Genomic DNA, 18,024 nt, shown 5'->3' with positions numbered 1-18,024 from the left:
GTTTGCAAGAAACCTCAACAGAGAACTTTACAGAGTAACTGAAAATCCAACCTTTTCTCTTTCTAAAGTTTTGTCAAATACTGTTGCTTTTTTACAGCCCCTCGGCGTCTCATATTGACACGTCTTGGGTAAAACATGTAAGACTTGGTTAATGATTTGAAATAGTCCTGGTTAGAATTTAGCAACTAAACTTCTTGGGAAGGTGCTGAGAAAATAATATATTTTGGTTAAAATATGTGCAGTTGCTTCAGGGTCATAAGTAAATGCAAAGGTGGATGATGAGACTTATAGGTCTTTGGGCAGAGACATGCAAAGGGCCTCACCACCTCTCCTACATACTGTTGGAGTTTGTGGGCATTTGTGGCTTTTTTATCATGGCTTTTGATCTATTTGAGTACATTTTTTGTCACTCAAAGGTAATTTTGTGTCTGTAATATTAATTTTGTGGGGTTTTTTTGTTGTTGTGTCCCTTTGTAGTCATTTTATACTTTTGGTGTCTTTTTTGTCACTTTGTGTCTTCTTGAGGTTGCTCTGTGTCTTTTTGTTGTCATTTTGTGTCCCTTTGAAGGCTCTTTGTGTCTGTTTTTCCTTTTGTGTCTCTTTGTAGCCGTTTTGTGTCTGTTTGAGGACTTTTTGTGTCTTTTTTTGTCACTTTGTGTCTTCTTGAGGTTGTTCTGTGTCTTTTTGTTGTCATTTTGTGTCCCTTTGAAGGCTTTTTGTGTCTGTTTTTCCTTTTGTGTCTCTTTGAAGGTTTTTGGTGTCTTTTTCTGTCACTTTGTATCTTCTTGTGGTTGTTTTGTGTCTCTTAGTAGTCATTTTGTGTCTCTTTGAAGGCATTTTGTCTGTTTGTCCTTTTATGTCTTCTTGTGGTTGTTTTGTATGTCTTCAAAGTCGTTTGGTGTCTTTCTTTGTCACTTTGTGTCTTCTTGTGGTTGTGTTGTGTTCTCCAGTTTGAGAAAAATGGAGCCAGTCGGAGACAGACACTTGCACAGAGTTTTGATATGTAGTTAGCAGTGCCTGTATTTATCTGCAGGTAACTGTTTAATCTGCCAGTGTAGGTGTACTGGCATCCAGTTCTCTGAGCCACACTGACACTGTTCCCATTTTTCACCCATTTGACTTTTTTTTGTTGGATGAATTTTGCAACGACTGCAGCAGTGTGCTGTCAGGAGACACACTGTGGCTCTGTACATTTCAGTTCTGCCACTTTTTCTCCTTCTCCATACCATCCGAACTCAGGTCTGTGCAGACTTTATACTCTCTGGAACTCGTGCTGAAATGAAATTTCACCCTGCACAACACACTCGCTGAAAGCTGTGAATGCTCCAGAAATTCAATATTGACTTCAATCTTTCACAACGGTATGGAAGTAGTATTGAAATTGTATTTATCGCAACAACACTGAGCGCCACATTTCCGAGTCTATCTGCAGTGACAGTCTGGGCTTGCCTGTGCTGAGATAAGTGTTGCTGTGAAATGATCCTGCAGCCAGTCGCTCCCTGTCCCCCCTCTGGGCCAGACGGGGCATGCTCCAGCCCGGCAGGCCCTGAGGTCTTGCCGTGTCTGTCAGGAGTTGTGATGAGTGTTCGCATCAAGGCCCTCGCTGATTACTGCTGTCCTGACTCCGTTCAACATGCGGGAGAGTCACCTGTGCGGCTGCCATGCTCGACTTGCCAGGAGAGATCTCGTTTTGCTAACTCCCTGACCTCCACGCCATCCATTCTCTGCATAGCGCCCTTGACTTTGACCGGATGATTTACTAAACACTCCTCTTCAGCGCCGCTCTGCTCTCTGTGATGGAACGCTTCTATTTGTGTCCCCCCGGCCCTGTGAGCACATTCTAAAGGACTTTGCAGGTCATTTGCAATGTACCGATTTCTAGGCTGAAGTTTGGGGGAAAATTCCCGATCAACTTACATGAAGTAGATTAATTACAGTTCCAGGCGCTTTGGGATCCTTGGGTGCAGCATTAATCTATGCCATTTTTCTGCTATACCACTCTGCTGATCTAATATTGATTTAAAGAAGTAGCATCGATGGATGAGGTTTTGCATTTGTTCCATAAGTAGTTCTTTCTTTTATGGGACAACAGCAGGTATAATTACATAGAGAACGGTGTAAATAGCATGTGGACCAGTTGGCACATTATCTGTATTTTTAAAAACAGAGGTAAGTTTTTACACATAAGTCATATACACACACGACTAGTATTACCTGGGGACCTGAAATTACCCCTGCACACCTGTGTTTCATGCGACACATTTGCACAGGATAAGCGTTGTCTGTACTTTACTCAAATTTACTGACAACCCAGTATGTTTACATACACTGTTTAATGCAGCTACGGTTACAGCTTGATTAGGTTATTTAATTGGACTACCGTCCTTTGTCCCAGTATACAAGCACCAGAAGAGAATTGATTTATTGACGGAGGCATGTCCACTATGCTACAGTAGGTGGTGATATGACCCCTTTTGGCGAAATGCAAATAATCTATATTATTTATACAGTCTATGATATACAAGTTACTAGGTAGATTTATTACTCATTTTTTACAACATAGTTTAGAAAATGAAATTAAAATTTTGCCTTGATCCTGCTACATCATCAGACTGAATCGCAGTCACAACTTTTTATTTACAATAAGTTCATTAATTTACAATAAGTTCAAACAAACTCTGTCTTCATTGATTAGTTTTAAGCCACCTTTAACAATATCCGTGTTATCTTATGCTATATTAACAATTTTTTCAGCACTTAACTTGCTGTAAGACAGAACTCACCAACAAGGATTTGAAGCTATTCAATTAAAAAACACCAGACTCCAATGAGAAATACAGACATTTTTCTCCACTGAACAGTGGAGCTGCTGCTCTACCGCGGCCTCCATCAGCTGCTGTGGAAGGTAAAGAGGAGATTCAGATATAGTGAAAACTTAAACTGATGTTGATTCTTTTTAGGTGATTAAGATATGGTTTGCTGCAGCCCCGTCCACACCAGGACGTCATTAAGCTGTACTTCATTTATCAGAGGAGGGGGGTGGCTTGAGTGTGACTTTTTTTATTTAAATAAATATACTTTTTAAGTTGTATGTCCCTCACCTAAGCCAAAATTTAAAATGCAAGTCCTTCTTCAGTGCTTACAACTTTTTTAACGGCTGACCCATTTTGCAGCACCCCTTCCTCCCTCATAAGTGACGAATGGTACCTATCCCTAACCACCGAGGGAGGGACGCTCGGCAACTAGAGGCATGCACAGATCACCTAATCCAGTTAAAGTCTGGCTGAGGTGTTATCATGATGGAATAGCTCAATTTCTAATCAAATTATCTGGATATTTTAGTCCAATTTTCAGAAATTTGATTTGTCCCGACTAACATGTCCATATTTTTATTTTAAAAGTCCAGTTTTAGTTGGATTAACGCAGTAATTTAACTTTTTTAACATCATGTAAATATACTGTGTCAGTAGGAAAAAGCATTGTGCCTTTTTGAAAAGTGCTTCAGTTCCTCGTTCCAAAAAACTCCCTTCAAATTGCCGTTATTGTGTCTGTCTGTTCACACAGTCAGCTGGTGGCTTTACCTCTGCCTCACCTATTCCTCCAGCTTGTTCACTCAACTATTCATCATCTTGCACTTCTGTCGTATCAAGCAAGTGATGCTCTGTGTGGCAGAAACCTTGTCTTTTATTAAAGTTAATAGAGATAATTCGACTGAACACAAAGATAGGATTCATCAGAAACAATATTTGGTAATACAAGTGTGTGTACTTGGCTGTTTGGACATGTGAGTGTGGGTGCGTGCAGCCATCTGTGAGTGTATACATGCATTGTACAGATGTAGATGTGTGGGTGTGAGCCAGCAAGAAAAAAAAGGATAATCTCAGTTTATATTGGAAAGCATGCTGTTTTTTTATTTCATGCTGTTTATCTGCATGTTTGTTCAGAATAATAATATTGAGTAATGACAATTCATGAAACGATGTGTAAATGCGCACAGCAGTATACTGAATTCATTTGGATTCCTTTCTATTTTAGGCCGTTGGATGTTTTTATCTGAATTATTACACTCCATGTCGGAGAGATTGTCACATGTGCAACAATGCATAAATAATATTGCAGGCGTGTTGTTGTCTCTGCAGTAATAGCGAGACAACAAGGGAGGAGACTGCATCATGTGTAGCAGGCTAGAATTGTCCTATTTTATTTGACGACTGAGATATGCTCATTTATGATCGTCCCATAAAAGTACCGCTTATCACAGTCCCCCTGGCGGCTCGCTGTTCCAGCTCGCATCACATCTCTGAGCGTCTGCTGTCTAATGCTCTGCACTTGAGTTATTGCGTCGTATTCCCTGATCACAGGGCCGCATTTTGATTGCGGAACTATCTACTCCTGAGTGTTCTACCCACTCAGAGAAATAGATCTGGGTCGCATGACGTCCCAGACAGAGGCCGTTCCAGTGCCCCTGAGGGCTAATAACAGACAGGGTCCATTATTTAACAAACTGTACATGACAAACACACAATGAATGTCATTGACAGTAGAGTGTTTATTGTTTTAAATAAAATGTCAATATCCAGATGCCTTATATACCCCCTGGAAACACTATTATTGTAACCTTATTTTTGTTTATTTTCATCATTTTGCCCCATCATTTGGCGGATGGGGTGGACGCTGGCGCGTTTTGAGCTGCTGCTGCTCCCTGGCCTCTTTTAATTTGAAGTAATTTTATCGTCTGTGGACTTTGGAATTGTTGTCTGTGTGTCAACCATTTCTCAGTCCAGTCCTCCTGTTATACTATATGAACTGACATCCGTGTCTGTGTGTTCTTGGGCCAAGATTAGCCTACCTGTTGCCTCCGCCGCTGTCACAGCTTTTGACAACCATGTGGATTTACTATGTGTGGCTTGTGCTCGCCTGGACTGTCCTGTCTTTTGCCCATTGTTAATCGACAGCACTGCTCCAGTACTCAGCTGCTGAGCTTCATAAGCTCTGCTTCTACTGTTAACTTGATCTCCCCAACATCTGCTCAATCATGAGTAAGGGGCATCTTGTGTGAGATCTCCTCGTTGACCGTAAGCTTAACTGTTTGTGTTTAATTGAAACAAGGTAGCAGCCAAATGACTTTACCCCGCTCAATGATGCTACTCCGGGGTTTGTTTACGGCTCGCAACCACGTGTCTCTGGCCGTGGTGGAGGTCTCGCCATAGTCTCACCATAATTTACCACGAGAAGTGGAGGATAGCACCTCTGAATGCTCCTGTCTTTCACTCATTCGAGGCTACTGTATGTCAGCTCTCTGGACCATTTCCAACTATCATTGCCACTCTGTATCGCCCACCAAAGTCCAACAAGGATTTTATTCCTGACTTTGCTGCTTTCCCTATGCACCATTCCACACTCTCACAAAACATAATACTCTTGCTGGATTTTAATATTCATATGGACAATGTCAGTAATACCAAAGACTTCACATCCTGTTTGGACAGTTTGGGACTTCAGCAGTATAATAACTTTCCCACCCATATTAAAGGACACATTTTAGATTTAATTTGCTGCTCAGCTCATTGCAAAGCAGATTCCCTCCCTATCTCGGACCATATGCTGTTGTCTTTCAGTGTCACCTTGGTTTACTCCCACTCTCAGACAGTTAAAAGCAAAAGTACGTCAACTTGAATGACTCTACAGGAAAACTGGTCTCACTGCATTTCTAACGCAAAATCCATGTACTACTCTGGTTTAATCAGTTCAAATAAAGGAAACTCCAAGGCCCTCTTCTCACTCCTTTCAAATATTACCAAACCACCAGACTCACTTCCTCCTCACCTGTACTCCTCTGATTTCTGTAACACTTTAATATCATTCTTCTCTTCAAAAATCGAACACATCCACCAACAACTTACACCTACCTCTGCTCCTTATTCACCTGTCCAAGTTCCATTTACCCCTACCCCTACACTCACCCTACTCTCAGCCAATGAAATATCCAAACTCATTCAAAAGTCCAAATCCTCAACCTGCCTATTAGACACCCTTCCTACTGTCCTTGTAAAGGCCACCCTCCCCTCTCTGTCCCGTCTCATTACAGACATCATTCACTCCTCCCTTACCACTGGAAATGTTCCTTCTTCTCTCAAAACAGCCGCTGTAACTCCAATACTCAAGAAACCTGGTTCAGACCCCAACAACCTCAATAATTTTAGTCCCATTTTAAATCTTCCATTCATCTCCAAAATTCTTGAAAAAACAGTTGTCGCTCAACTCCATACCCATCTATCTTGCAATAATCTGTATGAACAATTCCAGTCTGGTTTCTGTCCCCTTCATAGCACTGAAACGGTACTTCTTAAAATCACCAATGACCTCCTCCTTGCTGCTGACTTCGGTTCACTATCCATTCTCCTCCTGCTTGATCTGAGTGTGGCCTTTGACACTATTTCACACACCATTCCTCTGAATAGACTTTCTTCCAGTGGTATCACCACCACACCTGTTAACTGGTTTCATTCATACCTTTCAGACCGCACTCAGTTCATTCAGTTAAAATCATTCGATTCCCATCAAGTCCCCCTTGGTCACATTTTCCGTATGCATCATATTCACTTTCACTGCTACGTTGATGACACCCAGCGCTACCTCTCAACAAAACCTGATTCCTCACCTCCACCCTCATCCCTAACTAATTGCCTCCCAGAAATAAAATCCTGGTTAATTTCAAACTTCCTCAAACTAAACAGCAATAAGACAGAACTTCTTTTAATTGGCACAAAATCCACATTAAACAAACTCCGTAACTTCTCTATTCCAAGTGAAAACTCGTCCATCTCCCCCTCCCTTCAGGTAAAGAGTCTGGGGTGTCATCCTCAACAGCACCCTCTCCTTCACCTTCCATATTAACCATGTCACCCAGTCCGCCTGTTTCCACAGCATTGTCATCTCCCGTTTAGACTATTGCAACTCTCTTCTGTTTGGACTCCCACACAAAACTCTACATAAGTTACAACTAGTTCAAAATTCAGCCGCCTGTATCATTACACGCACCCCCTCCATCCACCACATCACACCCATTATACAACAGCTCCACTGGCCCCCCATCACACACCGTATCAACTACAAAATACTTCTCCTCACCTTTAAATCCATACACAACCTCGCCCCTCTATATCTCTCTGACCTCCTCCATATTGCCACACCCGTCCGCACCCTAAGATCCTCCTCCTCCATACATCTCACTGTCCCCCCTGCTCGCCTTGTTACCATGGAGCAGAGCATTCAGCCGCTCTGCTCCTCAGCTCTGGAACTCTCTCCCACCTGACATCTGTCATACTGACTCACTCCCACATTTTAAATCCAAACTCAAAACACATCTGTTTAGACTAGCATACTCCATCTGACCACCAACATTGTCCATTTTCCTCTTTTTTCCTCTTTTCTCTTAAATCTTTTTAAAATTGTATTTTACTGGTATACTTAAATGTTTCTTAAAGTCTGTGTTTGTTTTTTCTGATGTAAGGTGACCTTGAGTGTCCAGAGAGGTGTCTATAAATAAAATGCATTATTATTATTATTATTATTATTATTATTATTATTATTATTATTATTATTATTATTATTATTATTTCCTTATGTAATTTTGTATTTCTGCATGTGAAAACATGTCATTATGCCTCTGCGCCAGTGATAGCTGTGGCCAGAGACATTTTTTTTGGGCTTCCCATCCGTATGGATCCATCTCATTCTTCTTCTTCTTCTTTCAAATTTAACACAAATGTCCACTTGGAGTCAACTATAAACTGATTACGCTGCTGAAAAAAACAACCTGAAAAACAGCTAATGCTGGCAGCTGGTCTAGTTGGTCAAAGATTGTCGAAAATGGTCTTAGATGGTTTGACCTAGGTCTTGCTGGTCTTTGGTGGTTGAAGTTGGTGGGCCACCAGCCAGACATGCTGGTGTAACTAGCCTATCAAGCTGTGCACATTTATCTTTATGCATATCCAGTGACGGTAGACTTAACTGATTTTTGCCCTTTACTTTTCATACTTTCCTCTAGTGACACTGTTATTTGTTGTTATTATTATTATTACTATTATTATTATTATTATTATTATTACTATTATTATTATTATTATGTTTTACCTTGTACATTACTTTGTTCAATCAATGGTTGTTTTAAAGAGCTTAACAAATAAAGTGGATTGGATTGGATTGGATTGGATTTCTCCATACTCCGGACATTGATTTGGTTTCAGTTTTACAGGAACTTCAATGGATAAACCAGCTAGCGTGGTGATCATAAACTGGCTTAACCATCAAAAATTATGCAAAAACATACCTTAAGCTGGTCAAAGAAGCTGGTCAACCAACTTAAACATCTGAAACTGGTCGAGCTGGGTTTTCCAGCAGGGAAAAATTTCGTAGTCACTGTGAACTTGCAGCCGTCTCATTCTTGTGAACATGATATTTTAAGAACACTTTGAGGGAGTTTCCTGAAATTTCTCACAAACATGCACTTGTCTCAAGAATTAATTATGAATTTTACAGAAATATCTCATAGGATATAATGATGAAGTGGCGACATTATAAATCGAAAATGTCAGAGATCAACTTGCCAATGATGTCATAATGTTCCACAACAACACATAGCCATGATTCAGCTTTATAGGACCAGAAAGGGAGACACTTGGTCTGATACTGAACTGGTGAGACTTATCATGGGTGCCCAGCTTTTTTTTGAACTGCAAGTCTAAAGTCTTCATGTTTGTGACCCGAGTGTGACTGCAGCCAAAGTCATTAAACTCAAGCCCACACCTCTGAAAATTGTACTTCATATGGCATAGCATTAGTTCAGGCAGAGCACTTCCATTAACTGATTTGCATCAACAGCTTCAGTCATGTTTTATTAGGAGACCAATAATGTCCATAGAATTCTCCTCCTTAGTCCTTAGTTTGAGTCAGTAAGGAGCTGGGATTCATTGTTCACGGATGTGTTTGTCAGTGCAGGATTAGTTTTCCCAACAGAATTACCAATGCTATTCAAATTCTTAACTCCCACTCGCACTCACAAAAAAACGGGCCTTTTCCAGCAAAAAGAAGAGTGTGTAACCATTTCCTATCAGTGGTCAGAATGTAGACTATTGCTTTTCTGGCTCCACAATGGTGGAACAAATTCCTTACTGATGTCAGGACATCAGAAACTTTGTTAATCTTCCATCACGGATGGAAAATTGATCTGATCAGACTGGTAGGACATAGTTCGGACTTTTGATCTTTTAAACTATTTTGCCCGTTTCTTAAGCCTTTAAGAAGGGCCTTGTTGAATTGACAATGACATTTGAAAGATAAAGTTTATTATTATTAACTTTCACTTGTCTGTCTTTATTTTTCTGTTTCTCACACAGATTCCTATGTATGACTCTACCATGGACCACATCATCTACTGCCTGCTGGTCCTGGGAGCCACAGTGATGATCACCCATGCATGCCCCAAGTACTGCTCATGCCAGAATCTGTCCGAATCCCTGGGGACTTTGTGTCCCTCCAAAGGCCTTCTTTTCGTGCCTCCAGACATCGACCGCAGCACGGTAGAGCTCCGGCTGGGAGGCAACTATATTCTCCGCATTACGCAACAGGACTTTGCCAACATGACCGACCTGGTGGACCTGACCCTCTCCAGGAACACCATCAGCTACATTCAGCCTTTCTCTTTTGGTGACTTAGAAACACTGCGCTCGCTTCATCTGGACAACAACCGTTTAACGGAGCTAGGCCCTGATGACTTGCGAGGTTTGGTCAACCTGCAACACCTCATTGTTAATAACAACCAACTGGGACGTGTCCACGACAAGGCTTTTGAGGACCTGGCACCTGCCTTGGAGGATCTAGATCTCTCCTACAACAACCTAATGTCTCTGCCCTGGGACTCAGTCCGCCAGATGATTAACCTGCACCAGCTTAGTCTGGACCACAACCTGTTGGACTTTATTCCAGAGGGGACCTTCACTGACCTAGAAAGGCTGGCTAGATTGGACTTGACCTCGAATCGCTTGCAGAAGCTACCCCCAGACCCCATCTTTGCCCGCGCTCAGGACTCAATGATCCTGACTACACCCTATGCTCCCCAGCTGTCCCTGAGTCTAGGCGGGAACCCACTACACTGCAACTGTGAGATGCTGTGGCTGCGGAGGCTTGAGAGAGACGACGATCTGGAGACTTGTGCCTCCCCTCCTGCCGTGAAGGGTCGTTACTTTTGGAATGTGAAGGAGGAGGAATTTTTGTGTCAGCCACCTCTTATTACCCAGCACACTCACAGAATGCTGGTATTGGAGGGCCAGACGGCCAGCCTGAGGTGCGAAGCAACTGGAGACCCTTCTCCTACCATCCACTGGATCTCCCCTGATGATCGGCTACTTGGCAACTCCTCCCGAACTGCAGTGTACAGCAATGGAACCTTGAGCATCACCATCACCACCTCCAAGGACTATGGCACCTTCACCTGCATCGCTGCTAATGTGGCTGGGGAGTCCACTGCTTCCGTGGAGGTGTCCATTGTTCAGCTCCCACACCTCAGCAATGGCACCGGGCAGCCAGCACCACCGAAGTCCCGCCTGTCTGATATCACAGGGACCACTAGGATCAGCAAAGGGGCTCCCAAGAACCAACCAGAGAGGACTGTCTCCGTCTCCGAGGTGACAGCTGTTTCAGCACTGGTCAAGTGGACAGTGAGCAAGTCAGCTCCCAAGGTGAAGATGTACCAGCTCCAGTACAACTGCTCTGATGATGAGGTTCTCATCTACAGGTAAGCACTTGCATATTTCTTTTCAGAATGTTGAAGTGTAGCACAGCTTTTGTCAAATTTGCAAGTAAGCCATTACAATAAGCCTCAATACCAGGATCCTGACACTGTAGCTGCTAAATATTAATCTGCCATCATTTATTTTACTATTTAGATGAGGCTTGGGGGTATCACGGTATTAGGGTACACCAGGGTATTTAGAAATCCCAGAGGGATGTTTTTCTAATACTATCATAAATAAAGGCACTTCTCTTTCTATTAAACTCATTGTATGTAGTGCACAGCATTCACCACCAGAGCTCACTCTGCGGTCTTTACTGGTGGAACAGGCAGCTGTTCGGAGTGCAGACCATCATACACTGTATACATTGGTGAAATTCAAAAAGGTATGAAGGTATGAAATACTACATACCGTCAAAGCCTAAATTAGACATGTGCTTTTCCTACTATCTTGAGTCAAGTTGTCCTCTTTGAAAAGGGCCTGTGGACAGACTAGCAAATGACTGAAGGCCAGCTGATCTGGGGGAATTAGGGGCAGGTGTGGAGGCACGTACTGATGTAGTGGAACTTCCAGACAGGATGGGTACGTCTGCATCTGAAATTAAAAAGACTATCAGAACTGGTGTTCCATGAAAAATTGACTGAAAAGTTGGGGAAAAAATGAATGAGGCTGCTACCATGACAACTCTTCATTACATACCTGGCACCAAACCACAGGCAAAGTAAGGAACTTGCTGGTGAACATGGTTGAACTTTTTTTTTTGACAGAGAATAAATCAGACCTAAACAGAAAGTGATTATAGGACAATTTATAAGGTGTCTAGAATCTCTGAGTGATATCTAATTTTTTGTCTGTTTGATACGTGAATGAGTAATTGTTTGCAAAAAAATTTGACACAACAACTTGATAATAAGATAATATATCAGATAATTTGCTTTTTGCTTGGTCCAACAGCCCCAAATTGCCAAAAAATCTGTTTATCCATCATTGATGCTGAGTATTTGCTCACCTAAATTGAAAGACATTTTGCAGAGCAGAAATACTTTTAGACGATGTCTGAAACAGCTTTCTGTCTCATTTGAAATCGCAGCAGCCTTATGCAATTTGGAAATTACAGACATTATTATGGCAGTGTCAATATTTTCTCAATATTTGTTCATCACAAAGTACATTGTCATTATTTGGGAGATGAGGAGGAAATAACTTGGAGGGGAAAAGCCATGGCTTCTAAATGAAAAGCTCAGTGGAAAAAAACTAACAAAATAATTTTTAGAAAAGAATCTGGTGTCAAACAAAGATGGATCCATTTGCTGAAACTTTAAATGATGTCTATTTACTGGATGCAGTGTTTACAGAAGCACACAGCCAGACACCCCAGTGGAATCAGTATATTGCAGAGCTTTTTCTAATGTTTTACACTGATGTTGCAAATCTGAAGGGATCCATCCAACATCCAGTGTACTGTATCTATATCTGCATTGTCCATCATATTGTTTGACAGCAGTGAAAGCATCTCTTTTCTCTTCTTCATCATCTTTTGATCATGTGATGATGCCCAGTGATGGGCTGTACTGGGCTCCATTATAGTCAGCAGTCCAAATCCGGAGCAATTTCTAAGCTGGGGAGGCAGGGCTTTCTGTCAATCCACCAGCATTTGATGGGGATGAAACTGTATTAGATGAGGCTTGTATTCCACCGCTGCCGCCTCGAAAACGAATGTGAACCCAGCCAGAAAAAAATCCAATTACTTAATACCATTTAAATCTCTTCTCAAAACTGTGGAAAGCCAGATATTTAGAGCCGTACCCTCAGGGCTGTGGTGGCCACCCTTTTGTCGCAATATTTCTCTTTATTATGAGGCATATTTTCTTTCTTGTTTCACCCACATAATAATGTAAATCATCCTATTCAACATTCATATTATTGATGTTTTGTTTTTTTTTGCATAAAACATTTTCGTTTGAATTTTTTTATTTGAATATGTAGTGAGATTATATAATAAACACTATTCATGTTATATACATATTTAAATAGAATATGTACCAAGCCATGCAGGACTTATAGAAATGACAGCTGTTGTAAAGTCAAATCCTCATTTTGTTAAATTTATGTATAAGGACAACACAAATTAATCAACATTCCTGTAAATGTGCCGGCGTTAGCCAGCTGGTTCATTTTCAGCTGCAGTGCTTTGGCAAGTTGTTCTGAAACCAATGAGGTGATGGACAACAAGACGCCATAAAAACAAGAACAGCAACAAAAATAGAATTCTCAAGACACTGCACAAGCCATGCAGGAAACTGTAAAACATTATAGCACAGCAACAGTCTCCACTATTCAGCAACATAAAGCAACCACAGCTATAACATTTTTTTGGCACATGCAGGCATTAAGAGCAGCATTTACATGTTAATAAATGATGATATACACTTAGCCTAACCTATAAGCCATGCAACACAGACTTGTAAGGCGCAACTATAGCAGATCATACCACACTATATAAAATACTAACTAGTAAATTGGCCTAGGTTCAGCAAACTTCCCATGTTAATGTTGTTGTTTTTTTTTATCTTGAATATGTGTTCCTTTTTCATCATTCCGTGTCCTTTCTCTAAATTCCGATGTTTGCATGGATGTATGCATGCAGCACGAGGAGCTCTCCAGTAGTCTTTTTTTTCTCCAGTAGTCTTTTTTTCCTCAGCAGCAGTTTGTGGAGTTTGAGTCAGATAATCCATCAGTCCATCTGGTCAAAGTTAATTGGATTCACTAAGCAAACTTTAAGAATGAACACAATAGATATGTATGTTAAGTTTCTCTTTAACCACATCTGGCGTTCTAGTGCTCCACCTGGACCCAGAGTACGCTCTGTGTTTCAAGAGTGTGATGCAGTTAGTGGCTGCCCAGCCATCGGCCACAATCTGGGCCATATTTTGCCAATAACACCAGTTTGTTAAACATCACATCAGCCCTGATTACCAAAAGAGGGCGGGCCCAATTGCAACATTGTAACACATAGGCTTAATAGTCAATTATGTTTATGTGAATTTAAGGCTTACAGACATGGCTGTTTCTCAACAAAAAAGTGGTTTCAGTGGTTACAGAATATGAGCTGATCAAAGTGATCATTCACCTCATGATAGCTAGGTTAATGTAATAGTCTAACATTAGCTTTTTACCTCTCGCGATTGCATTTAAGATTCAGAATTTCGGAAAGTGTTAATATGTGAAAACCTAAAGGTATCATAAAGGTTTGTTTGCCACTTATTTTCTGCAGTGATCCAAAATCCAATCGAAAAATCCCATAGGCCTTTTGATAAGGAACCAGGGCAAAGCTAACTTCTGTGTTGGCCTAGAGATAAACATAATCTCTGGAGTTTTCTGTTCATTTCAAAAGAACAACCAAACAGTATATAGTATAAGAAGATATAATTTGCAGTACAAAGGATGCTTGTCTTACAAGGTCGTTGCACGGGGATTGTTCCTGACACAATGTGGCTGGTGTCAAGTGTTCATCAATGTGATGAGAAAGTGTTTCTAGTTGTTTTGCCACGCAGTTCTGTATAGTGCTTACCAGAGGGAGAAGTCTAAATGAAATGAAGTCTTCTGTGAAACACTGAGGGGACTGCTGAAAGAAAGATTTAAAAAAGGGAGGGCAGAAAAGGGAAAAAATCCTCTGTAAGCAGCGGCTCTCCCACACTTTGTATTTTTAAACGTAGCTGCATATGATCAGTAGAGAAGTTAAACAGTTGTGTGTATTGATGATGTGGCTCACTGGGAGCCGTAGGAGTAAAAGCAGGGACCTCAAACTGAACCTCTACTTATAATGTCTGCTGATGATGTCCCGAGTTTGAATATGAGACAGATAGGAGCTGAACCAACAAGCCCTTAATGCCAGCCCGGGCTGATCAATTAAGATGTTTGTAAAAGCTGCGGCAAATCTAATGGGATTAAAAACGAGCTTTTATGCTGCCATGAGAATGTGACTCTCTACCTCAATAAGGGCTGTGCTGCGCGTAGCCCGAAATAATTCACAGATTGATTCATGAGAGCCGAGCTGAATTCAGAAAAGTTGAGTGGAAACAACTCTCAGCCAAAGTTGAGATAAGGGTGGAAGTTTGGAAATAGGTCTGTAGCTGCTGGGATCCAGACAGCTTAATCATTTCGCCTGTGTTCCACTGTTGTGCACAAGAGGTACGAGTTGTCAGCTGTTTCCTCTTCAAACACTGGAGCTGGAGGACAATGTTATCACTGCTCCAGTTTGCATGATTGGCACATTGTTACTTGAACTAAAGGTTTTTACGTGATCCTTTATGTAGGATGGTGGAGTGTGAAGGCCTGAGGGCACACAGAACTTTCTCAAAAACAGGACTTTTAACACAATGAGATGTCACCAGGGGTTTTCTTTTCTTAATTCCTGAAAAGTGTACTGTTCTGAGATATTCTAAAGTTTGTGACTGCTGCATAATCAGAGGTAGGTAGAGCTGCCAAAAATGTATTCAAGTATGACTTTATAAAAAGTACTGAGGAGAGATGCCCCAGATGAAAACATAGTTTTTTGACTAATTTTGGCCAAATTTTCTTCCATAACATGTCTTTAACCAGAAAAAAAATGTATGTCGATTTTAAACCAGATTTCTGTTATTCAAAATGTATGCAAAAAGTGCATTTTTAGTAAATAGTGCCTCATTTGCATGTCTTACTTAAAATTTCAGAAAAAAATCTTAATGTAAGTAACCAACTGGAGCAGTTTCATGGTTATATCTGTTTGTTAAGGTTTTTATCCGAGTCTCTAATTTTTCCCCTTAAATGGATGGAATTTTACCATACATATTTTTCAGACCATTTTCTCCAAATTAGTTTTTTCTTATACTCAAAAAATCCCTGCTTCACTTAAATACACCTTTACACTTATATACAACTGTTTTGTTTTGTTGTTGTTTTTTGTTTTGTTTTGTTTTGGTTTGGGTTTTTTTTTTTTTCAAATTTGGAACAAACTTGGACTTTATGGTAAACTGATCAGTTTTTATTGGACATACTTTAAAGGTCAAGATCATAGGGACCTTGTCTTTCTCAATCTGTGAAGGCAATATCTCAAGAACACTGTGAGGGATTTTTTTCTAATAAAGCACAAACATTTGCTTGGACTCAAGGATGAACTGATTAGATTTTGGTTGCCAATGGTCAATGTGACCTTGCATCTGTTTCATTCCCCTGAACACGACATATCTCAAGAAAATGACCTGAAATAGTTTGGGGAAATCATTCAATAATAACAAAAAGTGGGGAAAAATGTCCAAATAAATTTAAATTCTTATAATTGTATATTTTAAAGTTGTGTTACAGAAAAAAAAAATAGCAGTTTAGTATTTTTTAATTAACAGAAAAAATCATGTTTTATTTTTATCTCTTTTTTAAGGTCGTTCTTTTTGTTTTTTAATATTCATTTTTTTCTTATTTTCAGGCAATGATCTTGTAACTTTTTACCAATTTCTTGCTAATTTTTGGGCAAAAAATATGTTACAGAAAAAAAACATATTTTCATTTTTTATTTACAGAAAAAAAACTTTATTTTTTATTGTTAATTTTTTTACCCCTTTCTTAGGTACTTTTTTTATTTGTTTGTTTGTTTTAATGTTCCTCTTTTTTTCTTATTTTCATGTAATTTTGTGACTTTTTAGTAATTGTTTGCTAATTTTTGGTCCATGTCTTATTAAGTCACTCATGTCCTCCTTCCAATGTTTTTGAAAGAAATCTTACCACTTTGCTCAGGTTGCAAAGACTGTGTTATGGTTATATGAAAGTGTTGAAATGACAGGTCCACACATTGTGCCCATCATGCTCAGCTGAGAGGGCATGAACAGGGTGAGGTTTCTTCATGCGGCTGTCCTAATGGAAGCTGCAGGTCGGCTGCACCCTGCCGGTGATATTTCAGTCAAATTGCAATACACAGAGCAATACTTAACCACATAATAGCTACAGTGTCACATGTCACAGGATTTAATGCCACTGCTCCTCTGTTACAGAGATGTATGTCTGGAGTGAAAGCGAGCTCCCAAGGCCACCATTACTGGATATTAGCTGAGCTGAAAAGCCTGTTGGATTCATGACTTGCGTGCTGAAGAACACACTGTAGTGTAATGATCACAGCTCACACACTACCAGTACCATCTCATTTTATAATGAGTTGGTACTGGTAAATAATTTTTGTAATTTTATAATAATAAAATAATAAGTTTCCTCCAGGAACCCAAAATATCCGGCAGGAGCAAAGAAATGTTCCAGAAATATATCGAATGCAAAAGAAAATGTACAGGAATGATGACAATGGGTATATGCATACACTTAATACGGTAACCAAGGCTCTCCCATACATTGATTTATTCAATCTTATTTTGTTGTCGCTCATTCGTGCAGCCCCTCCTCGCCCTGTCTCTCTCTCCCTCCTGCTTTATCAGAACACAAATCAAACATATTTGATAATTACAACTTAAAATCTTGTAGCATAAAAGGACCCGCAATGGAGTATTGAGCAGAAACCTGGAACAGCCATGAGAGTGAACTGACTTAGGCCATGTTTAGACGAGAACAGCCCTACTAAAAACGCAAGTGTTTCCTTTGCATTAAAAAAAACCTCTTTCTTCATGAGATAACTTTGTGAGAAAAGTCCTCATGTACATGGAAACGCAAAAACGACCAAAAATGCTGTGGTGTGCATGCCAGGCCAGTAGCTGGCGGTGTAACTTTGTGTTGACATCACTGAAGAACGCCTCCAGGCGCAAAGTTTGGCCGTGACGTCACCGTTCTCACAGGATCTGCGCATTGTCAGTTTACACAGCAACGGAGGGGGTTGCGTTTTCAAAAATTACACTCTGGAACCAAAAGTTTGCACTTTCAGGCCCCCAAAAATGCGGTTGCCGTGTGACAGAAAAGCCATGGCTATCGGGGTGACCACGCTCAATATTTCAAATTTGAGGCTAATGTCTGATCATTTTTTTATGCTTTTATTATACATATAGGGCCCTAAATTACTTATTTAAAATGTATTTGGCAGTTTGGATTCCCAGAGTCTTTAAAGCTGCTTAATTGTGTTGACTTTTTTTTTCAGCTTGTTCTTCTGTCCTCAGCCAGCACCACTTTAGCTACTCAGTTCATTGTAAAGTTTTTAATTTCAAGTTAGTTTTATGGCACAGACAGCAAACATTTTCCTTCATGTTTTGTGTTCACTTATATA

The 18,024-nt window shown here is 40.4% G+C and overlaps 1 protein-coding gene across 2 annotated transcripts in view; it reads left to right on the top strand.

The window, feature by feature from the left end:
- lrfn2b (leucine rich repeat and fibronectin type III domain containing 2b) overlaps positions 1-18,024 on the top strand; it is a 196,932-nt gene that overhangs the window by 168,287 nt on the left and 10,621 nt on the right. For both annotated transcript variants that reach the window (XM_088089559.1, XM_042503639.2), the window contains one exon: positions 9,399-10,795. In XM_088089559.1, coding sequence (XP_087945685.1) covers positions 9,405-10,795 — 1,391 coding nt within the window. In that variant the 5' untranslated portion in view covers positions 9,399-9,404. The remainder of the gene's footprint in view (positions 1-9,398; positions 10,796-18,024) is intronic.

Source organism: Plectropomus leopardus, chromosome 16 (assembly GCF_026936395.1).
Source record: "Plectropomus leopardus strain MGB_pleo_1.0 chromosome 16, ASM2693639v1, whole genome shotgun sequence".
Taxonomy (NCBI): Eukaryota; Metazoa; Chordata; class Actinopteri; order Perciformes; family Serranidae; genus Plectropomus; species Plectropomus leopardus.
This window is presented reverse-complemented; position numbering and strand designations above follow the sequence as displayed.